We start from the raw sequence: 24,876 nt of genomic DNA, 5'->3' as shown, positions 1-24,876 counted from the left end.
AAACAAATTAATTACTAGTCTAATACAGTTCAGACTCATACATCCCACCCAACCATTACCACTCGTGTATCTTCACTACTCTTTCTTAAAACTTTCCATAGATACCTACATAATTCTTCTTGACAGCTTGTAAACAAATACACATGTTATAAGAATACAATATTGCGCTGTCACCTCCGTTTAATACGTAATATTAACAATTAATATTAATTGAGGATATGAAGCAGCTTTTGACTGAATTTAAAAATTGATACTTCGTTCCTGTCACTGTATTTATTCCATTTACGGTAACATTACAAGTTTGAACGGGTCAGTACTGCCTTGTCTAAGTTAGATGTACTAACATTTTACACATGACTTCCTAAAATGGGAAGCAAGAATACCTGAGACGTGTTAATAAAAAGAGACCAGGATACAGCACTGAATATTAAGTGCTCAGTAATAGGATTGCAGTGAACATTTTTAATAAGCAACTTAATCTTAACACAAAAGAAAGTGATGCAGCATTGGATCTTTTGCCACAAATTCCAACACGGAGTGCAGCTGTCACCTTATTATTAATGCATGTAGAGACAAAGGCCAACGACAGGAGACATCATCATCATCATTATTATTATATTCGAATGCAAGCGTCGAATGATCAGTGTGAGTCATTGAACGCCTCAGAATACAGGTCATACACCGATAGGTGTATATCTCTGTCTATATACTGAGATTACACTTCGGTCCCAGTTTCATTAAAGTATTCTTAGTGTTAGTGTAAAGGTGAATAGCAGCTTTACTGACCTACTTCTGATGGATAGATAGGCTTTAACACTAACCAAGTGAGGTGAGTTGGTTGTATGTGGTCGATGTGTTACACAGATCACAGTAGGTGTATGAGGACTGTGGAAAGGTCTCAGTATCCGGACACTACTGGTGGTGCCAGGCTCATGACTCTTATAGCACAACAAGCACGTCTTACTACTAATAATTTCTTACTAGTACAGACCAAGTGTGTTTAATTATAAAGTTCTTAATTTAGACTCATTGTTAACAAAGATTTATTTGTATCTACAAATTAGTTTGTTTTATTTGTAAAGTGAAGAGCGCCAGATAGGTTGTCACTGCCGTCTTTTAGCGACCCTAGAATGGTCATGGACCAGAAAAATGGTGGCATATAATTATTTCGGTCCATGATATATTAAACTCATACTGTTTGAGGGAATATAAGAGTAAAATACAGCTGGTTTTTGTTCCTATTAAGTAGCTGTCGTATACGTGTACAGACCATGCTAACATACTATATAGAAAGCACCTTGTTATGTAGAGCATTTCAGGCAAATTAGGTCAATTATGTCGCCAGGATGTGACCCACACCAGTCCAATAACACCCAGGTACCGGTTTACTAACTATACATCACTACAAATCACTACTACGCTACCATACACGTCACAATGTCACCATACGGCACTACCATACAAAACTACAATACACGTCACCATATAACACTACTATACAGTTCACCATACATCACTACCATTCACGTCACCATATAAATTACCATACATCACTACCATACACGTCACCATACAATACTACCATACACGTCATCATACATCGCCACCATACACGTCACCATACAACTACCATACACGTCACCATACATCACTACCATACACGTCACCAAACAGCACTACCAAACACGTCACCATACAATACTACCATACACATCACCATACATTACTACCATACGCATCACCATAAAACACTACCATACACGTCATTATTTCTAAAGCACTTAAGCTGCACTATTCACACAGTCAAACTCCAATATATAATTATTATTACTATCACCTCAACTAAAATCAGTCCTTTCACTTAAAAAAATAATAATATTACCTTCTTTAAAACTTAAAAAAATAAACTTTTTAATTCGTGAAAATATCCTCATATACTTGGTGGTCTTCTTCAGTGGATGTAGTTGTTGTTTGATCACTACGAGTGATGGCGTCCCTGAAGGTCCTGAACGATTGGTTCAGTGAAGGAGAGCTTCTAGGTCGATATTATACTCTGTTTCCTAGTCCAAGATATCCTGTACAGACTCTGGCTTTGTCTCCAAGTAGGCAGATGGAGTAGTTTCTTGATGGCTTGATAACTCAAGGTAGAATCTTGATCCTGGGTTTCATAACTCAAGGTAGAATCTTGATCCTGGGTTTGACAACTCATCATTCTCTGATGTTTTTGTCTTGCATGATAAACCCACGAATTTCTTTTAGACGACTTTTATCTTCTTTAATTTTCATCTTGTAAAGTTTGGGTTTTAATGTTCTATCTACGGCGAGGCCGAGGTCAATAAGATGTGCTACGTAATCTTGACCTTGTTTTCTAATCATTATATTTGATTCTGTTATGTCGTTATGGGCAAAACCGGTCTGGTGAAAATCCATTAATGCTCTTATAGCAGCTTTATATGCCTTAAAGCAATCTTCAGCGGAATTTTTTCCTATAAATTTTGCGAAAGTTACCCCGGGGCAGCGGGACATGACAATAGCTAAAGGATCGTAAATCATGCCATAAAGTTTGGGAGCTCCACCGGCGCCATCAACCTTGAGAAGAGCTCTGGCTTCCTTAACAGCTTCTTTCAGATAAACGTCGTCGAAGAGCCTCTTGACGACGACCTTGGTAGCGGAGCCATCATCTTGTTTTAAGAGAGCTGCCCATGCCTCTCCATATGCCCCTCTACCAAGTTTTGTCTTCATGTCAAGGCTGCTCCAGGATAACACGGGGATAACAGTATCGCTAGAGGTGTCTCCACCTGTTTTTGCTTCACTGTCTGGGGGACAGCATTTCTTCCATGGTTCGGTACTCTTCTCCTGGAGGACATTCTCATCCAATTTTGGCTTTTTGGAAGGTGGAGTGAGAGGAGGAGTTGTGGAGCGAGGTCTCTTCAGGCCACCAGAGAGTTCTTGTCCATTGGCAGCCATAGCAAAGTGATCGAAGTCTTCTTTAAGTCCTTCCACTTTTGTCATCGAGAAAACCTTTTCTTTCTTCTAGAAAAATACGCTTAAGGTACTAGGAAAAAGCCGCGAGATTGTTAATATAGTTACTCTGACGAGACTCGTACCTTAAATTTGTAGACGGTACGACCAGTATTATAGTTAAGTTAAAGGATACCAATAATATACTTAATATACGGGATACCAGTACTTAATATACGGGTTGAACAATAATATAGTTAAGTTACAGAATACCAATAATATACTTAATAGACGGGTAGATCAATAATATAGTTAATTTACGGAATTCCAGTAATATTCTTAATATGTGGGTTGACCAATAATATAGTTAAGTTACAAGATGACCAGTAATATAGATAAGTTACAAGATGATCAGTAATATAGTTAATTTACAGGAAAAAGACTCGGCAGACGATGCAACATCCCCCCAATGAAAAGCAGGGGTGTCACTAGCACGTTAGAGACAGTACAGTAAGTGTCAGGGGCCCGAGACTGTTCAACTGCCTCCCAGTATACATAAGGGGGATTACCAATAGACCCCTGGCAGTCTTCAAGCTGGCACTGGGCAAGCACCTAAAGTTGGTACCTGACCAGCCGGGCTGTAGCTCGTACGTTGGATTGCGTGCAGCCAGCAGTAACAGCCTGGTTGATCAGGCTCTGATCCACCAGGAGACCTGGTCACAGACCGGACTGCGGGGGCGTTGACCCCCGGAACTCTCTCCAGGTAAACTCCAGGTAACCTAGGGGTACCTGCACACTGTTGATGTACATAATTATGTAAAAATACTTATTGACATTATGACGTACATGTGACTGTGATAACATGGGACTATACTAAAATTAGTGTTTTTCAATTGACGACATTGGAAAAATACTTACTAGTATATTAGGCGGCACCATTACGTGCTGTACTGCCAGAGTAGAGGGGAGATGACGTCGCAGGGTGACCTCCGGCTAGCCTACCGGAACGATGCATATCACTGACTGCACTTCCAACTATGTAGCTGTTTCCAACTATGGCCCCTCAAGGAAGGTTCCTTGATGTTGGTGAGGGGCTGTTGATTTAGGGAATTGGATCTGTTTACCTGGAGTTTACCTGGAGAGAGTTCCGGGGGTCAACGCCCCCGCGGCCCGGTCTGTGACCAGGCCTGGTGGATCAGAGCCTGATCAACCAGGCTGTTACTGCTGGCTGCACGCAAACCAACGTACGAGCCACAGCCCGGCTGGTCAGGAACCGACTTTAGGTGCTTGTCCAGTGCCAGCTTGAAGACTGCCAGGGGTCTGTTGGTAATCCCCCTTATGTATGCTGGGAGGCAGTTGAACAGTCTCGGGCCCCTGACACTTATTGTATGGTCTCTTAACGTGCTAGTGACACCCCTGCTTTTCATTTGGGGGATGTTGCATCGTCTGCCAAGTCTTTTGCTTTCGTAGTGAGTGATTTTCGTGTGCAAGTTCGGTACTAGTCCCTCTAGGATTTTCCAGGTGTATATAATCATGTATCTCTCCCGCCTGCGTTCCAGGGAATACAGGTTTAGGAACCTCAAGAGCTCCCAGTAATTGAGGTGTTTTATCTCCGTTATGCGAGGGAAGGGGTGTGGTGGTGAGGGGTTGCCCGGAGGGTAGGGCCCAGGGGAGGGGGTGAACAGAGTGCTACTTCTCACTGGGACTCGTAGAGAATAAGTAAGTTTATTTAGGTACAGGTACACATAAGTACAATTCTCATATATAGTTTAATATGCTTTAATTACCTAGAATAACCCCCAAAACTACCAGGTAAATGAACCTTACCTTACATTACCTAGTTTAAAACAACTAATTTAATTCTGGTCTTAGATCGTTCAGAAGCAGAGACAATTACATACGTTTGAAAATAAATGTATTTGTAGGAGGGATGAGGTTGGCTCCCAGCTTCCTCATCCGGAAAACACTGGAAAGATTTGTTAATAACGTGTTAGATGCGGCGGACATCCGGTGGTCACTAGTGAATATTAACTTGTATCATTAAGTTTATATTTAGAATAATCTACAAATGGTTTTACACATTTTAAATCTTATAGTTGTTGTAAGTGCACATAGATGTTATAAGAATGTATACACATACAATACATTATGTAGATATAACCTAGGATATCCTAAATTATAAAGTCAAACAATGTGACTTTTTCCAACGGGATTCTTAAATAACAAAAGACAGCTGGGATAATTGCTGTCCTATTTGCACTGTATTATTTCAAAAAGAATGTAAGTTACTGTAATTATTAAGTTCGTTGGTGAAGGAACTGATACATTAACATGTAGACAATCATGTCCACCTTAATGTGACAATTATGGATGAGCAAGACACATGTGCAGTAGTTTGATAACTTTATTGGCGAGATTGCTCGCCTGCTCAACAGGTTTCTTCAGTCGAAATACAGAGATGTGAGGTGATCAGTCCCTCGGCCTCCATAAAGAAGTAGGTTTGAGGTGGTCAATCCCTCAACCTTGGTATGTGTTCAGCTCCATATTGAGAAACGCTTAATCAGTAGGGGTCATAGCGCCTGGAGAATGGGGGGGGAGGGGGGGAGGTAATTAACTTCGATCCAAGAAAGGGTAAGGTATCTCCACTTCCTTGGATCAAGAACCCTTCACCAGCATTAATATACTCCCCTCTTACCCCCTGAAGGACGCTTAGTGGGAGTTGTTTTCTTGTGTGTAAGAGCGGATGTGTTTACATTCTCTTATGTCTTTATACAATGCATGTTAGCAAAGTTTTTATTTAGGATTTGGGTACAAAAGACAAAAAACAAAAATTGCAATAGTCTTGAGGGTACGAATGTTTTAAGCGCATAAAAATTGCATTATATAGTTTTGACTTAGGATAGCCCAATAGTCAAACAATGTGACTTATTTCCACTGGGTCTCTCAATATGAATATCTGACTATTCTGTCCACACTGTAACAACAAGCTCAGTGTCAGATCTTAATCAAGCTGGATCAATCAATAACCGCTAATCTCGCTATGTACTGTCCACTAGCAGCATCAGCAGCAACAGCAGCTGCAGCAGCAGCAGGGGAAGATGGAGGAGTGTGTGGGCGAGGCACTGGGGTGAGGGCAGCTGTGGTGTGCCTCAAACTAGCCGTCCTAGTGGGTCTCCTCTACCTCTTCGTGTGTTCCCTCAAGCTGCTAGCCAGCTCCTTCAGGCTCCTGGGCGGCAGGACAGCTAGTGAGTACTACCTACCCTTCTCGTGTTTAGTTGTTCTTCCTTTAAGGACTAACGTCACGCAGTCATGTAGTATATCAGCTCCAAGTTTAAATGCCTCTCGGTATATCACTTTTACTCAACTGACTATCAGTATACCACTCTCGTTATTAAACGGTCTCATAGTATACCACTTTTAGATTTAACTATTTCTTTATATCAACTCTGGTGTTCAGTTCTCAGTTCCCTCGGTAGATCAACCCTGGCATTCAATTACCTTATTATATCATCTCTTTTATTAAGTTACCTCAGTATATCAAATCTGGTATTCCATTATCTCAGTATATCAGTTTTGATGATCAATTTCCTCAGTATATCTACTCGGGTATTAAATTTCCTGGGTATATCAACCTCGGTAATCAGTTTCCTCTGTATGTAAACTCTGGTATTCGGTTCTTTAAGTAAATCAGTTGTTATTCAAATTACCCCAGTGTATAAATTTTAATATTATATTTCCTCACTATAGCAATTCTGGTATTTATTTCTCTCAGTATATAAACTCTAGAAGAAAAATCAATACCGTGGCTGAAACCATTCACAACTAACCCACAAACTGACAAAGAAAAAAACGAACAGGGTTTCGATCCATCCTGGACCAATATTGAGAAACTTGATAACAGTCCAGGGTGGACCGAAACCTCGTCCAGTTTTTATTTCACATGTGAGTTTAGTTATAAATCACCTTGATATTCAACTTTCTCCCAGAATATCAATTCATATTAAATTGTCACTAACACCAAATTAATACAGCATTATGCAGGCTACAACCACTGTTTACTAACGGCACATTAAAGATTTATCTATCAGAATCTCAGTTCATTTCGTGTATGTCAGTGTATCGACACAAGTGACCACTACACTGATTGTGTGTGTGTGTGTGTGTGTGTGTGTGTGTGTGTACTCACCTGATTGTGGTCGCAGGAGTCGATTCACAGCTCCTGGCCCCGTCTCTTCACTGATCGCTACTAGGCCCTCTCTCTTCCTTTTCCATGAACTTTATTATACCTCATCTTAAAACTATGTATGGATCCTGCCTCAACTACGTCACTTTCTAGACTGTTCCACTTCCTGACAACTCTATGACTGAAGAAATATTTCCTAACATCCCTATGAGTCATCTGAGTCTTCAGCTTCCAATTGTGACCCCTTGTTGTTGTGTCCCATCTCTGGAGCACCATGTCTTTGTCCACCTGGTCAATTCCTTGCAGTATTTTATATGTCGTTATCATATCAACCCTAACCCTCCTATCCTCCAGTGTCGTCAGGTCGATTTCGCTTAACTTTTCTTCATAGGATATTCCCCTTAGCTCCAGGACTAGTCTTGTTGCAAACCTTTGCACTTTCTCTAATTTCTTGACGTACTTGGCCAGGTGTGGGTTCCAAACTGGTGTTGCATACTCCAATATGGGCCTGACGTAAACGGTGTACAGAGTCTTGAACGATTCTTTACCGAGGTGTCCTAAAGCTATTCTTAGGCCTGCCAGGCACCCATATGCTGCAGCAGTTATCTGGTTGATGTGTGCCTCAGGAGATGTGCTCAGTATTATACTCACCCCAGGATCCCTTTCCTTGAGTGAGGTTCGCAGTCTTTGGCCCCCTAGCCTGTACTCTGTCTGTGGTCTTTTTTGCTCTTCCCTGATTTTCATGACTTTGCATTTGGCTGGGTTAAATTCCAGGAGCCAGTTGCTGGACCAGGCTTGCAGCCTGTCCAGGTCCCTTTGTAGTCCTGCCTGATCCTCATCCGATTTAATTTTTCCTCATTGACTTCACATCATCTGCAAAGAGGGACACTTCTGAGTCTATCCCTTCCGTCGTGTCATTCACATATACCAGAAACGGCACCGGCCCTAGGACTGACCCCTGTGGAACCCCGCTCGTCACTGGCGTCCACTCTCACACCTTGTCACGTACATGACTTGTTTTCTTCCTGTCAGGTATTCTCTGAGCCACTGCAGTGCCTTTCCTGTTATGCGTGCCTGATCCTCTAGCTTTTGCACTAGTCTCTTGTGAGGAACTGTGTCGAATTCCTTCTCACAATCCAAGAAAATGCAGTCTACCCATTCCTCTCTCTCCTACCGTACTTCTGCCACCTTGTGGTAAAACCTTAGGTTTGTGACAGGATTTCCTCTCCCTGAAATTGTGCTGGTTATTGTGTACAAGCTCATTCCTTTTTAGGTGCTTCATCAGTCTTCTCCTGATAAGCTGCTCCATGACTTTGCATACTATACACGTCAGTGACACTGGTTTGTAGTTTAATGCTGCCTCTGTCTTCCTAAAGATGGGGACTACATTTACTGTCTTCCACACCTCAGGTAGTTGCCCTGTTTCGATAGTTGTGCTGTAGATTGTTGTTAGTGACAATCAGGACCCACGGAGAGAAGTTGTCCGGTCTCACTGCCTTTGAGGTATCTAGTTCATTTAGCAGCCTCTTCACCCTCTACTCAGTTGTATAGTGTGTACACACAACACTTCCATCCAGGTTTGCTAAAGTCCTTTTTATGTCCACTGAAAATACTTCTTTAAATTTCGTGTTATGATCTTCCCTTCTTCCTTCTTCAGTCTAATAACTGATCTTTAACTTTTGTTTTTCCCCTGAGGTGGCTGTGCAACAGCTTTGGGTCAGATTTGGCTTTTGTTGCTACGTCATTCTCATACTCCCGCAGGGCCTCCCTCCTTCTCCATGCATATTCGTTTCTGGCTCTTCGGGTAATCTCCTTATTTTCCTGGTTTCTTTGTTTTCTATACTTTTTTCATTCTCTGGTACACTTAGTTTTGACCTCTCTGCACCTTTGGGTGAACCAAGGGCTCGTTTTGCTCTTCCCATTGTTTCTGTTGCCCTTGGGTACAAACCTTTCCTCTGCCTCCTTGCATTTTGTGGTCACGTATTCCATCATTTCATTTACTTCTCCCACCAGTTCTCTTTCCCACTATACCTCATGCAGGAAATTCCTCATGCCTGTGTAGTCCCCTCTTTTGATGAAAATTAGACACATATACAACATCTGGGTATCTTTATTGTAGACATTTCACCATCCAGTTGTTCTATCCATACAAATTCAATGACATAATTTGAAGACAGTAGAGCTATATATAAAAGAGTTTGTGTGAAGAGCACCATAATCGTGAAGAATTTGGAGCACAGGCAAAGTTAGGTAAGGTTCGTCAGGAAACAGGATAAGTGTTTCCTGACACGGGTTTGGTCAGATAATAACCCGCCGTTGGAGCTTTTGGCCATCTGGCCGAGGCTTTCGCTGGTTTACCGGCCCACACATTTAAAAAATTACCGTCAGAATTATAACCATTGTTGTGTTTAGCACAGGCAAAAAGGCTGGTGCTTATATATTGGCATCAAGTCGTAAGGGCCGGGTAGCAGACTAAGACATTGTCATTGATAGGCAGGATTTCTCAGTGGAAGTTGGTCATACCCAAGGGACAGGTTAGTAATAGTGAAGAAGGTTATGGAGATGTCCTTTGAACCATGACTCCATGAAGTTGCAGTGTGTGACAGGTTGTGCTGCTTCACTCTCCACTTTTAATTCTACAATGTATTCTAAGCTCAGGACCACGTGATCGCTAGCTCCAAGGGGCCTTTCATATGTGGTGTCCTCAATGTCTGAACTACTCAGGATGAATATGAGATCCAACTTTGCTGGTTCATCCTCTCCTCTTTCTCTGGTAGTGTCCTTAACATGTTGATGCATGAGGGTTTTCCAGTACCACCTCAATCATCTTAGCCCTCCCCATTTTTGTTCTCTCATGTGGCTCTAGGTTTTCCAAATCAATCCTTGTGATTGAAATAACCTACAACGAGTAAATTTGCCCTACTCATGTGGGTATTTCTGGCCACCTCAGCTAGTGTGTCCACCATTGCTCTGTTTCTCTCGTCATACTCGTTTTGGCCTCCTGTTATTCTGTGGCGGGTTGTGCATCACTGCAATCGCCACCATGGGAACCCCAGTTTGAGGTATCCAGGGCCGGATTACCGCATAGGCAAACTAGGCATTTGCATAGGGCCCCGTGCATTTGGGGGCCCCACAGTCCAAGGGGTTCAGGGGCTCATCCAAGACTGCGCACATGGTGCAAGTGCAAAGGGGTCCCTACCTAAAAAGTTCAAGTGTTTGGAGAGTAAAATTTATTTTTAAAAATTAATCAAAACAAAAATAAATAATGAAATAAAATAAAATAAAAATAAATAAACCTAACCATAGATGGCAACACTCAACACGCCTTTGTTTACATCAGAACAGCTGTGTTTTCCCGCTAATGGGTGAGTATGGGAGATTCCTCTCCAATTTTCTGTAGTAATTACGCGTTATCTAGACTTGTACTGTGACAAATTAACTGAAGAAATGTAAGACAGCTACATACTTCGTCATTCTGGATTCACTGATTACAGAATTGGTGAAAAGAAAAGAAATCTACCAGAATCTCAATGACAAATTTGGATTTCTGTTCAAAATTACTACTATGCCAGATGCAGAATTGAGAGAAGCTGCATTAAAGTTGCAACAACACCTTTCAGCAGATGTTCAGGACACATTTGTTGAAGAAATAGTTCATTTTTCTGGGTATATGAATCAGATTAAAGCTCCACCTGAAAAATGTGCGCCCTCAGCTGCTTTGAAACATTTAAGAAATGCAGGTATCTCAGAAACCTTCCCTAATGTTGACATAGTGTATCGCCTTTACCTAACACTTCCAGCTACTAACTGTGAAGGAGAACGTTCATTTTCTGTTTTGAAAAGAGTGAAAAACCAGCTCCGTTCAACAATGAGCCAAGACAAATTGTGTAACCTAGCCTTGTTGACCATTGAGTCTGATATGGGATCATCTTTATCATCTATCCTTTGTACATTTTTCCAGGAAATTTTATATCCATTTCTATGTGGTATTAAAGCATGCAGCATAATCTAAATGAGGCCTAACCAAGGATGTATAGAGTTGAAGAACAACCTGAGGACTCCTATTATTTATGCTTCTTGATATGAAGCCAAGGATTCTATTAGCTTTATTGCGAACACTTATGCACTGTTGTCTTGGTTTCAGATTACTGCTAACCAGAACTCCTAAATCTTTTTCGCAATCCGTAATATTAAGATCTACATTATTTAGTTTATATGTGGCATGGTTATTGTCCTGTCCAACATTTAGAACTTTGCATTTGTCTATATTAAACTGCATCTGCCACTTCTCCGACCACTGCATCAGTCTATTCAAATCTTCCTGGAGTGCTCGAATGTCCTCGTCAGAATGAATTCGACGGCCTATTTTGGTGTCATCGGCAAACTTGCCGATGTCGCTCTTTATGCCCTCATCTATGTCGTTTATGTAGATTGTGAACAGCAGGGGGCCCAACACTGACCCCTGTGGAACACCGCTCGTGACGCTTCCCCACTCTGATTTCTCCCCATTTATGCAAACTCTCTGCTGCCTATTTGTCAACCATGCCTCTATCCAGGAAAAAATTTCTCCTCCTATTCCATGTGCTTTAATTTTCCTCAATAGTCTCTGATGTGGGACCCTGTCAAAAGCCTTACTGAAGTCCATATACACAATATCATATTCATTACCATCATCTACCTCCTCAAATACCTTAGTGAAAAAAGTTAATAAATTCGTAAGGCAGGAACGCCCCTTTGTAAAACCATGCTGAGATTCGTTGATTAATTTATGATTTTCAAGGTGGCTACGAACTGCCTCGGCAATTATTGATTCCATAAATTTTCCCACTATGGAGGTTAGGCTTATTGGTCTATAGTTCGAAGCTAAGGACCTGTCACCTGTTTTGAAAATAGGTATCACATTTGCCATTTTCCACTTATCTGGCACCATGCCAGTTTGTAGTGATATGTTGAAAAGATTAGCCAAAGGTGTGCTAAGCTCCTCTTTACATTCCTTTAGAACCCTTGCATACAGTTCATCAGGGCCTGGGGATTTGTTAGGTTTTAATTTATCTATTTGCCTAAGGACCATGTCACTTGTGACCCTAATAGTGCACAGTTTATTATCGTCCTGTTCTACATAATTTATCATTACTGGAATATCGCTGGTATCCTCCTGTGTAAAAACTGAGAGGAAGTATGTGTTAAAAATTCTACACATTTCCTTATCACTGTCAGTGAGCTGACCCGAGGAACTTTTGAGTGGGCCTATCTTGTCCCTGATCTTACTTCTGTATACCTGAAAGAATCCTTTTGGGTTAGTCTGCGATTCTCTTGCAACTTTAACCTCATAATCTCTTTTTGCTTTTCTAATTCCCTTTTTTATTTCTCTCTTTAACTGAATATATCGATTTCTTAATTGCCCCTCTCCTCTTTTGATTTGCCTATATATGCCTCTCTTTTGACCAATCAGATATTTTAATCTATTGTTCATCCATTTAGGATCATTTTTGTTTGATCTGATTTCCCTATTTGGAACATAATTTGACTGAGCAGCTAGAACTATGCCCTGGAAAGCATCATATCGGCAACCATCACCACCTACCTGACCCTTAGTCAGGTCATTCCAGTTCAGCCCACCTAAGTAATTTTTCAGTCCTATGAAATCAGCCAAGCGAAAGTCAGGGACGGAGACTTGATTGCCATTATTAGGGGAATTCCATGATATGTTAAAACTGAGTGATTTGTGATCACTCTCCCCAAGCTCATCATTAACCTCAAGATTATTAATTAGTGTTTCCCTACTGGCAAGAACCAAGTCAAGGAGGTTATTTCCCCTAGTTGGCTCTGTCACAAACTGTTTTAAAAAACAATCCTGGATCGTATCAAGAAAGTCACCCGACTCTAAATTTCCTGTCAAATTGCTCCAGTCAATCTGTCTATAGTTGAAATCTCCCATTAGCACAACATTTTCGTGTGTAGATGCCTTACGAATTTCGTCCCATAGAAGTTTACTGCACTCCCTATCAAGATTTGGGGCCCTGTAAATCACACCCAAAATTAGTTTTTCTCGGCCCTCGAGAAGCTGTAACCAAACAGATTCAGTGGCTGACGCTTCTAATTTAATATCTTGTCTAACACAACAATTTAAATTGTCTCTGACATACATCGCTACTCCACCACCTTTCCTGTTGACCCTGTCAGTGTGGAATAATTTATAGCCTTGTATGTGACATTCAGAGGGCATCTCTCTATCTTTCAGATTGAGCCATGTCTCTGTTATAGCAATAATATCTATGTTTCCTGCACTTGCAATTAATCTTAGCTCATCTATCTTATTTCTAACACTCCTGCTATTAGTATAGTAAACCTTAAGGGAGCTAGTCCCTTGCTGCCCTCTGCTGTCCCCCTTTGTTTGCTGACCTGTTCTATTGTCTTTATTTATAACTTCATGCTGAATGCCTTTTATACATTTACTGTTTCCAACCCTAGTGTTGCAACCTGCTTGTTTCCCACACACACCCATACCTCTATCTTCCATCAGTTTAAAATCATAGGCATTTCACCAATGGCCTTCTCAATCGAGTCTGCAAGTGCTACCACCAGAGAAGCTGCATTAAAGTTGCAACAACACCTTTCAGCAGATGTTCAGGACACATTTGTTGAAGAAATAGTTCATTTTTCTGGGTATATGAATCAGATTAAAGCTCCACCTGAAAAATGTGCGCCCTCAGCTGCTTTGAAACATTTAAGAAATGCAGGTATCTCAGAAACCTTCCCTAATGTTGACATAGTGTATCGCCTTTACCTAACACTTCCAGCTACTAACTGTGAAGGAGAACGTTCATTTTCTGTTTTGAAAAGAGTGAAAAACCAGCTCCGTTCAACAATGAGCCAAGACAAATTGTGTAACCTAGCCTTGTTGACCATTGAGTCTGATCTAACAAGAAATATTGATTTTCAGAATATAATTGATGATTTTGCCAATATGAAATCCAGAAAAAAGTTATTTAAGAAGTGCCTGTGAATATAAACAATTCTTTACTTTCTTGAGTTTATATAATTTGATAGTCTTATGCATGATGCAATGATAACAATAATGGTCAGTGATTTATAAAGGGAATAATAGTGCTGTAGTGATTATGCTGAATATAATAGGTACATGATGTCACTACTTTAATAGCCTAATCTAGTAATACTATTCTGTCTTGAGTTTATTCTCTTTAAAATGCATGATTTAGCAAGATAGTTATAATGGCTGTTGGTAAATGGTTTTGGTTGTCATGATGTACTTTCCCTATTAAATTTAATCTAAATAGCCAGAATGTATTTAATTAGATCTTAAACAGGCTCACACCGACCCCCCCCCCCCACCCCCAAGCTGGAATGGGTCGCTTCGCTTACCCGTAACTCAAAGGGGCCCCGCCAATCTGAATAGCCTAGGGCCCGGAGACTTCTTAATCCGGCCCTGGGTATTCCTACTATGTAGTCCCTTGTTTCCCTTCTGTCCATTCCTTCTATCTCCTCAAATCTTCACTGGTTTTTGATGAGTAGTGCAACTTCTCCCCCACCCTTCTGTTTCCTCTACCTTTCCTCAGGATCTGATATCCGAATGGAAAGATAGCATCTGTTACTCCCATGAGCTTTGTTTCAGTGTTGTGTGTGTGTGTGTGTGTGTGCGCGCGCGCGCGTGTGCGTGTACTCACCTAATTGTACTCACCTAATTGTGGTTGCAGGGGTCGAGACACAGCTCCTGGTCCCGCCTCTTCACTGATCGCTACTAGGTCCTCTCTCTCTCTGCTTCCAGAGCTTTGTCATACCTCGTCTTAAAGCTATGTATGGTTCCTGCCTCCACTTCATCACTTGTTAGGCTATTCCACTTGTGTGTGTGTGTGTGTGTGTGTGTGTGTACTCACCTATTTGTGGTTGCAGGGGTCGAGTCATAGCTCCTGGCCCCGCCTCTTCGCTGATTGCTACTAGATCCTCTCTTTCCCTGCCCCATGAGCTTTATCATACCTCGCCTTTAAACTATGTATGGTTCCCGCCTCCACTACGTCACTTTCTAGGCTATTCCACGGCCTGACTACTCTATGACTGAAGAAATACTTCCTAACATCCCTTTGATTTATCTGAGTCTTCAACTTCCAATTGTGACCTCTTGTGTCTGTGTCCCTTCTCTGGAACATCCCGTCTTTGTCCACCTTGTCTATTCCGCGCAGTATTTTATATGTCGTTATCATGTCTCCCCTGACCCTCCTGTCCTCCGGTGTCGTCAGGCCGATTTCCCTCAACCTTTCTTCGTAGGACAATCCCCGTAGCTCTGGGACTAGTCTTGTTGCAAACTTTTGCACTTTCTTTAATTTCTTGACGTGCTTGACTAGGTGTGGATTCCAAACTGGTGCTGCATACTCCAGCATGGGCCTGACGTAAATGGTATGCAGAGTCTTGAACGAATCCTTACTGAGGTATCGGAACGCTATCCGTAAGTGTGTGTGTGTGTACTCACCTAATACTCACCTAATTGTGGTTGCAGGGGTTGAGTAATAGCTCCTGGCGTGTATGTGTGTGTGTACAATAAATTAATATTATCAGTATTTTAGAGAAGATTCATGTTTCTCAGTATTTTATATAAGCCTCACTTATGTATTTGTGATGTTAATGCACTGGAGAATTGCAGCCTTAATGACCCACGTGCAGTCGATAGGCTTTAAACCAAACGCATTAAACTATTGCTGCTGCTTCTACTGCTACTGCTGCTATTATTACTACTACTAGGACCCTATCTCTCCACATTACAAACCCAGACGTTGTGTTGCAGGTACGGTGTTCCAGCAGTCACAGGTGTTGAGTAACCCCGTGGTGGGGCTCATGATGGGAGTGTTGGTGACTGTGTTGGTGCAATCTTCCTCCACCTCCACCTCCATCATTGTCTCCATGGTCGCTGCTAATTGTGAGTACCTCCCCCCTATTTCATAGACGCTACTAATTGTGAGTACCTCTTCCCTATTTCATAGACGCTGCTAATTGTGAGTACCGCTCCCCTATTTCATGGTCGCTGCTAATTGTGAGTACCTCTCCCCTATTTCATAGACGCTACTAATTGTGAGTACCTCTCCCCTATTTCATAGACGCTGCTAATTGTGAGTACCGCTCCCCTATTTCATGGTAGCTGCTAATTGTTAGTACCTTTCCCCTATTTCATGGTTGCTGCTAATTGTTAGTACCTCTCCCCTATTTCATAGTCGTTGCTAATTGTTAGCACCGTTCCCCTATTTCGTGGTTGCTGCTAATTGTTAGCACCGCTCCCCTATTTCATGATTGCTGCTAATTGTTAATACCTTTCCCCTATTTCATGGTCGCTGCTAATTGTTAGTACCTTTCCTCTATTTCATGGTTACTACTAATTGGGAATACCTCTTCCCTGTTTCGCGGTCGCTGCTAATTGTGAGCACCTGCCGCGTATTTTCATTCATCCTTGTCAGCGTTAAATTTACTATGATTATATATTATTATAATTATGGGAAACTATAAACCCATGTGGGTCATGAGTGGTGGAGGTTCGATCCTCCATCCAGGAATTGTTTATCATCACACCAGCAATAGATTTTTGTATTCCCTCTTAATATCTGGCGTTCGTCGCCGACCTATGCTCAATTCTTGATGTTGATAGGTTCTTCATTCTAGTAATTAAAACTACACTTCCCTTCCTCACATCATACCTGAAGACCTTCCATTTATTCGCCAATTTATTATTATTCTCTAAAATTATTATTTTCACTTAGATGGTATTTTTCCTCAGCACGTTGTTAACATGGCTTCACTCACTTTTCTTAATATTCTACTTTGATGTACTCATTTCATTGTACTCGCCTAAGTGTGGTTGCAGGGGTTGAGTCTCAGCTCCTGAGCTCTGCTGGCCTCTTGGCTGCGTGAGCCTATGAGACCTATTCTTAAAGTTATGTATGGATTCTGCCTTTACCACTTCGCTGTGTAAGTCGTTCTTCTTACTGACTACTCTAGGGCTAAAGAAGTATTTCCTAACATCCCCGAGACTCATCTGTGCTTTTAATTTCCAGCCTCTCAAACAGTAAACACTACAGGTCCTCCACCGGCCGGTCCTGTGTGGTCACTCCTCAAGCCTTAACATGAAGTATTAGTTACTTCCCTGATCCAATTGACAGATTCCTTCTTTAGGCCAGAATATGATTAATTCCTCTGGTAGTACTTGTTCCTCCCACCAAAAATCTCTGAGCTCGGCAAGCTCTCTAGTAAGTCACTGGCATTTCCTCAGGGGTACCTCTTTGATTAATAATAATAATATTAGTAGGTTGGTAGACAGCAACCACCCAGGGAAGTACTACCGTCCTGCCAGATGACTATGAAACAGAAACCTGGAACTGTTTTGCATGATGGTAGGATTGCTGGTGTCTTTTTCTGTCTCATAAACATGCTAGATAACAGGGATATCTTGCTACTCCTACTTACACTTTGGTCACACTTCACAGACACGCACATGCATATATATATACATACATCTAGGTTTTTCTCCTTTTTCTAAATGCCGGGAGCGATGGGCTAGTAACCCCTTCTCCTGTATATAACCAGTTTGTTTGGTGTTCTGGTAGCGGGAAGTAAATGATACGTCTTCGGACGCTTCTTACTTTATTTGTAATGTAGTGGTGTGTTGTGCCCATGGCCAGGGAGGGGCCATGCCCACGAGGGAGAGAGGAGTGGACACTTCTTATCTGAGTGAAGGGTGTCGCCAGAGTGAGACAGAGGCAAGTCTGGGCATACTGAAGTGGCAAGACCTATAGGTGGCAGCACCAGCATGGTGCGAAATATGAACTAAGCTGGCAGACAGCATAGGCTGTCTATGCAGACAGTACAGGCTGTCTACATACACTCGGCCACCTACCACATGGTCGACCCGACCATGTCTGGCGGTAAAACAAACTCGGTTTCTCTCTCGTAGGAACAGGGCACATAACACAAAATAAAAAACATATATATACATATGGACATGGAAAAAAAACTTCCTACAGGGAGGGAAGAAAAAACATGTGGGGTGTGCTAAACATCGTGGTCATAGGCAGTGAACGTCGAAGGGCATCACTGCACGCCTTCCTGCGTCTGGACAGATACTGCAACACAGGAGACATTGCTGCGGCTGAGCTGTGACGTAACAGGTTACGGTCTCCTCTGGAATGGTGAAGCAGACATCGTAGGAGTCGCTGCAAGTTTTCACTCAACCTGGGGCACAACATGCTGGTGCCCTCGAGTGAGGCGTCGTCAAAACTCGGCAACTGAGCAGGACTTCTTCTGGCAAGTGACTCAGGAGGACACTTCTCGACTGGTACTGTCGCTGGGCTGTCACTGCTGGCGAGCATGGAGCGAGTTGTGGCAGAGACGACTGGGCAAAACATCTGGGAGTCATAACTTCATACACCAGACTGCAGTGAGAGAGCTAGCAGTCAAAGTGATATCTTCTTTGTGCAGGCTGCTCACTAAAGCTTGTGACACGAGGCTGACACAGCGCCTGCTGACAGGGCTAACTGCGGCTTGATGAGTGTCATTCTCTCGGCAGTTGGAGTTATAGCAGAGGTCAGTCTAAGCATCCTCAGACTTGTTTCTCTACATATAACTGCACTCTGAAGGTCTGGAGGTGAAGTGAAACAAATCTCGATGGGAATCGTAGCAGGTACGATTCTGCAGAACATCTATGAGCGACGAGCATAAGAGCTTTCTGTACGAGGGGGCTCATACGCTCAGGGGCTGACTGATAACAGCTGTCAAATGCACTGGTCACATTGGGTGACTTAGCACAGTGGTGCTACTCAGGTCTGGCTCAGACCTCACTGGACACACGGAAACTACACACACCCGCGGTACATGTGGTACACTAACATGTGAGAACACTGACTGAGAGGAATTAATTAACACACGACATATATCTTCTCTCAATCTTCTCGACAATACTGAAATAATTACTAGAACACTCGATGTGATATCATGTGATGTCGCGAGGTGACGTCAGCAGACATCTCGAGGTGACGTCAGGCAGGCATCGTGACGTCATGAAGTCGGGAAGCATCGTCGGTGACGTCAATGTGATGCGGGCAGCAGACCACAGCATGTGGCCTGGGACATCTGGCTCAGTGACTCATGTGGCTCGTAGATCCACGTGACATCGCCCACACCCCACGTGACGTCATGATCCATGTGGTGTGATCTACGTGGCATGCTGATCCCCGTAGCTTCGAGTGACCTCGGGCACTTGGATACACAGCTCTGGCAATGAATCACACGAAAAAACAGCAGAGGAAGTGGGCAGTGGTGAGTGTATGGTAGACGGGTGAGCATGAGTAGGGCGAGCATGGGCAAGGTGAGGAATGGCCACTTCCTCCTCCTCCTCCTCCCCCACCCACAAACACGCGGAGAAGCTCACACTGGACGCAGAAATCACCACAAAACTCACCTCTGGCTTGCTGAAACAGCTGTGCTGAGCTGAACAACAACAGCAACATACAAGTGACGCTGAACACGTGACTTGAGAAACAGCATGGGACGCTGTAGTGCGGGGTCACTGGGACGCCACTTACAATTCTCGAAGAAATTCAGCAAATTTCGGCTGGATCCTGCTTGTACCTGTGTCTGGATGCTCAAACGTGCAGACACGACATCAGGATAACTCGTTGAGAGACGGATGCTTCTTACATGGGGTGATGAAGTGAAGATGACTTCATTCCTTCCTTCCTCTCTCCGGGCAAACACAACTGCTGCGACCACCGCTGCTACCAATGTTTAATGAGTTTATTTGGTAGAGCTGAAAGCAGGTGGTTAAATGATAAATCTTCAGAGGCTTCTTACTTTATTTGTAATGTAGTGGTGGGTACACAGGCTTGTGTGTTGTGCCCATGGCCCGGGAGGGGCCATGCCCACGAGGGAGAGAGGAGTGGACACTTCTTATCTGAGTGAAGGGTGTCGCCAGAGTGAGACAGAGGCAAGTCTGGGCATACTGAAGTGGCAAGACCTATAGGTGGCAGCACCAGCATGGCACGAAATATGAACTAAGCTGGCAGACAGCATAAGCTGTCTATGCAGACAGTACAGGCTGTCTACATGTAGACATTTACTGAAAAAGAGAAGAAGAAAAACTTTATAAAACTGGGATGCTTGAATGTGCGTGGATGTAGTGCAGATGGCAAGAAACAGATGATTGCAGATGTTATGAATGAAAAGAAGTTGGATGTCCAGGCCCTAAGCGAAACAAAGCTGAAGGGGGTAGGGGAGTTTCGGTGGGGGAAAATAAAGGGGATTAAATCTAGAGTATCTGAGAGAGTTAGAGCTAAGGAAGGGGTAGCAGTAATGTTGAAATATCAGTTATGGAAGGAGAAAAGAGAATATGAATGTGTAAATTCAAGGATTATGTGGATTAAAGTAAAGGTTGGATGCGAAAACTGGGTCATAATAAACATGTATGCACCTGGAGAAGAGAGGAATGTAGAGGAGAGAGAGAGAGAGAGATTTTGGGAGATGTTAAGTGAATGTATAAGAACCTTTGAACCAAGTGAGAGAGGGATTGTGGTAGGGGACCTGAATGCTAAAGTAGGAGAAACTTTTAGAGAGGGTGTGGTAGGTAAGTTTGGGGTGCCAGGTGTAAATGATAATGGGATCCCTTTGATTGAACTTTGTATAGAAAGGGGTTTAGTTATAGGTAACACATATTTTAAGAAAAAGGGGATAAATAAGTATACAAGATATGATGTAGGGCGAAATGACAGTAGTTTGTTGGATTATGTATTGGTAGATAAAAGACTGTTGAATAGACTTCAGGATGTACATGTTTATGTTTATAGAGGGGCCACAGATATATCAGATCACTTTTTAGTTGTAGCTACACTGAGAGTAAAAGGTAGATGGGATACAAGGAGAATAGAAGCATCAGGGAAGAGAGAGGTGAAGGTTTATAAACTAAAAGAGGAGGCAGTTAGGGTAAGATATAAACAGCTATTGGAGGATAGATGGGCTAATGAGAGCATAGGCAATGGGGTCGAAGAGGTATGGGGTAGGTTTAAAAATGTAGTGTTAGAGTGTTCAGCAGAAATTTGTGGTTATGGAAAGTGGGTGTGGGAGGGAAGAGGAGCGATTGGTGGAATGATGATGTAAAGAGAGTAGTAAGGGAGAAAAAGTTAGCATATGAGAAGTTTTTACAAAGTAGAAGTGATGCATGGAGGGAAGAGTATATGGAGAAAAAGAGAGAGGTTAAGAGAGTGGTGAAGCAATGTAAAAAGAGAGCAAATGAGAGAGTGGGTGAGATGTTATCAACAAATTTTGTTGAAAATAAGAAAAAGTTTTGGAGTGAGATTAACAAGTTAAGGAAGTCTAGAGAACAAATGGATTTGTCAGTTAAAAATAGGAGAGGAGAGTTATTAAATGGAGAGTTAGAAGTATTGAGATGGAAGGAATATTTTGAGGAATTGTTAAATGTTGATGAAGATAGGGAAGCTGTGATTTCATGTATAGGGCAAGGAGGAATAACATCTTGTGAGTGTGGGGGAAGTTCGTGAGGCTGTAGGTAAAATGAAAGGGGGGTAAGGCAGCCGGGATTGATGGGATAAAGATAGAAATGTTAAAAGCAGGTGGGGATATAGTTTTGGAGTGGTTGGTGCAATTATTTAATAAATGTATGGAAGAGGGTAAGGTACCTAGGGATTGGCAGAGAGTCTGTTGAGACAAAGAACTTTGTCCTTAGAGGCAAAGAGGGGAATGTATGAGAGTATAGTTTTACCAATGCTCTTATATGGGTGTGAAGCATGGGTGATGAATGTTGCAGCGAGGAGAAGGCTGGAGGCAGTGGAGATATCATGTCTGAGGGCAATGTGTGGTGTGAATATAATGCAGAGAATTCGTAGTTTGGAAGTTTGGAGGAGGTGCGGGATTACCAAAACTGTTGTCCAGAGGGCTGAGGAAGGGTTGTTGAGGTGGTTCGGACATGTAGAGAGAATGGGGCGAAACAGAATGACTTCAAGAGTGTATCAGTCTGTAGTGGAAGGAAGGCGGGGTAGGGGTCGGCCTAGGAAAGGTTGGAGGGAGAAGGTAAAGGAGGTTTTGTGTGCGAGGGGCTTGGACTTCCAGCAGGCATGCGTGAGCGTGTTTGATAGGAGTGAATGGAGACAAATGATTTTTAATACTTGACGTGCTGTTGGAGTGTGAGCAAAGTAACATTTATGAAGGGATTCAGGGAAACCGGCAGACCGGACTTGAGTCCTGGAGATGGGAAGTACAGTGTCTGCACTCTGAAGGAGGGGTGTTAATGTTGCAGTTTAAGAACTGTAGTGTAAAGCACCCTTCTGGCAAGACAGTGATGGAGTGAATGATGGTGAAAGTTTTTCTTTTTCGGGCCACCCTGCCTTGGTGGGAATCGGCCGGTGTGTTAATAAAAAAAATAAAAATATTAACGACTATTTCTGAAGTTTTCCTGATACGTCTTATACATGGTTAAGGAAGTTTTAGATATTAGATAATCTGGACACACCACGTTTTACACAGCTACTCGAGTCAAAGCCAGTCATAGCATGAGCCAGTTCAAGAAGAGAGCCGAAAGGTACCTAATAAATGTAGCGACAGAAAGGGAGGAGAATGATTTTATTTTATTTTATTTTATTTAGCTAGCACACATGTAAATTCAAATAACTCTTTTTACCTTATTCCTAGTATATCTCCTTTATAGTATAATAATAAAATATTATCTCCTTCATAACATAATAATAAGGTATTAAAAGGACCCTAATGGAAATAAGTCACTTTGTCTGACTTTTTTAGGTTATCCCAGGTTCTCTACACATATGCTACTATGTATGATAATCTATGTAACTGTATTTGTGTATACCTGAATAAACTTACTGGGTTCACAATTCGTGCCAGCAAAATTCCTTCCTTTGAAATTTATTTTACACCAAATTTCCATAAAATTTAGATTGACAGTTATAAGCTAAATTAACTGTAGAAAGAATGTAATGATTTATACAAAATTATATGCACTAAGAGATGTACATATATCTTTCAGTGTATATACACTGAGTTTAATTTAATCCCTAGTTTAAAGATTAAAATATCCTTGACGTGTAGTCGATAGGCTTTAATTCTAATAAACCATGACCGAACTATTGTTAGACTGTGGCACTTAGTTTTGACTTGTTACTGCCACAGTATTATGACTTATTTTCTTCTGGCAGTTTTGGACGTGGCAACAGCTATTCCTATCATCATGGGCGCCAACATTGGTACCTCCGTCACCAATACTTTGGTCAGCATCGGCCAGGTAAGTCTTCAAGTTCTCCCACTCGTTACCCTTCAATTTTGTATACATTACATTGTTTACATTCTCTATACAGTAAGAGAAATTAGAAGGCAAAATAGTAAAATATGACTTAAAATGTCACATTTGGTTGCTCATCAGTCCTATAGCTCAGTATTCCAATATTTGGCTTATAAGGGTAAAAAGATTTGGGTTCGATACCACAATAGTCGACTAACCTCAGTCGAGGTTAGTCAACTATTGTGGTATCGCATCCAATTAGAATGCCCAAGTAGCTATAAACCATACTACTTTGCTTTATTAGGTTATCGTGGATAAAGTGTTAAATGACCCTAAAGATGTTACTATATTCGACTTGCTCATCACTTTCAGATGGGTGACCGGGAACAGTTTGAGCTTGCCTTCGCTGGTGCTGTGGTTCATGATATGTTCAACTGGCTGTGTGTAGGGGTGCTGCTGCCCCTTGAGGTGGCTACTGGCTACCTTGACGTGCTCACCAAGGCCATCCTCTCCGGTGTCACTCTCGAGCATAATGACATGCAGGTCGAGCTCCTCTCGAGCATCACTAAACCTTTCACCAATAAGATAGTTACTGTAAGTTTACTACACATATTTGTACATCTTAAATAATACTTACTGATACAGACGAACCCAGATGGAGACAATTAAACACAAGAAAACGGGAGTACTGCAAATTTCGGCATCGCACTAAAGCCCTCTTCAGTAAATAGTTTAAGCTCGAAATGTACAGTACTTATCTGACTGATTATCTATGTGTGTTCGTTTGTTCCATTGTCAAGTGTTTATTTGTGTATTTATACATGCTATTTAGGTGTTTTGGAGTGTAGATCAATTTCCATGTCTTGAGTGTTTGATTTCCCCTGTCTTGGCTGCTATAGCATTTCTTCCCTTTTAGTATTTATCATTATGATTATATTAAGAATGATTTCCAACGTCCTGTTTGGTCAGAAACCGGACTGTGATCACCAGACTGAGCATCGAGCCTCCACCACTCCTTGCACACGAAAGTGATCTTATTGAAATTTGTGTTGCAACTGAGCTAAGAATTATTATTGTTATTATTATTATTATTATTATTATTATTATTATTATTATTATTATTATTATTATTATTATTATTATTATTTTTATTACTGTTATGCTAAAAAGTTCTAAACCCGTACGGGTTATTCAGCTTAGGAAATAATTTAAGAAATGTTCTGGAGCATTAAGGTGTTAGTGAGATGTACGTGTGTTACAGCTGAACAAGGCTGTGTTGACTGGTTGGACCATGAAGGATCCTGCTTATGAGAACGCCACACTCCTGCGACGCCTCTGTCCACACCCCCACAACGAAACACAACTCATCACATGTAAGATCACATGCACAACTTACGCACAAGTTCGAAATGAAAACTGTACAAAGAAGTAGACA

The 24,876-nt window shown here is 42.0% G+C and overlaps 1 protein-coding gene across 3 annotated transcripts in view; it reads left to right on the top strand.

The window, feature by feature from the left end:
- The window catches only part of LOC128698172 (sodium-dependent phosphate transport protein 2A), an 80,469-nt gene that overhangs the window by 44,420 nt on the left and 11,173 nt on the right, over window positions 1–24,876 (top strand). The window contains exons 3-7 of one of the 3 annotated variants that reach the window (XM_053790274.2): window positions 6,018–6,206; window positions 15,942–16,073; window positions 23,359–23,444; window positions 23,814–24,035; window positions 24,703–24,814. In XM_053790274.2, coding sequence (XP_053646249.2) covers window positions 6,018–6,206; window positions 15,942–16,073; window positions 23,359–23,444; window positions 23,814–24,035; window positions 24,703–24,814 — 741 coding nt within the window. The remainder of the gene's footprint in view (window positions 1–6,017; window positions 6,207–15,941; window positions 16,074–23,358; window positions 23,445–23,813; window positions 24,036–24,702; window positions 24,815–24,876) is intronic. The other 2 variants (XM_053790275.2, XM_053790276.2) reach the window with 2 other exon arrangements.

Source organism: Cherax quadricarinatus, chromosome 63 (genome assembly GCF_038502225.1).
Source record: "Cherax quadricarinatus isolate ZL_2023a chromosome 63, ASM3850222v1, whole genome shotgun sequence".
In the NCBI taxonomy this organism is placed as follows: domain Eukaryota; kingdom Metazoa; phylum Arthropoda; class Malacostraca; order Decapoda; family Parastacidae; genus Cherax; species Cherax quadricarinatus.
Note: the sequence above shows the minus strand (reverse complement) of the source record. Positions and strands in the feature narration are given on the sequence as shown.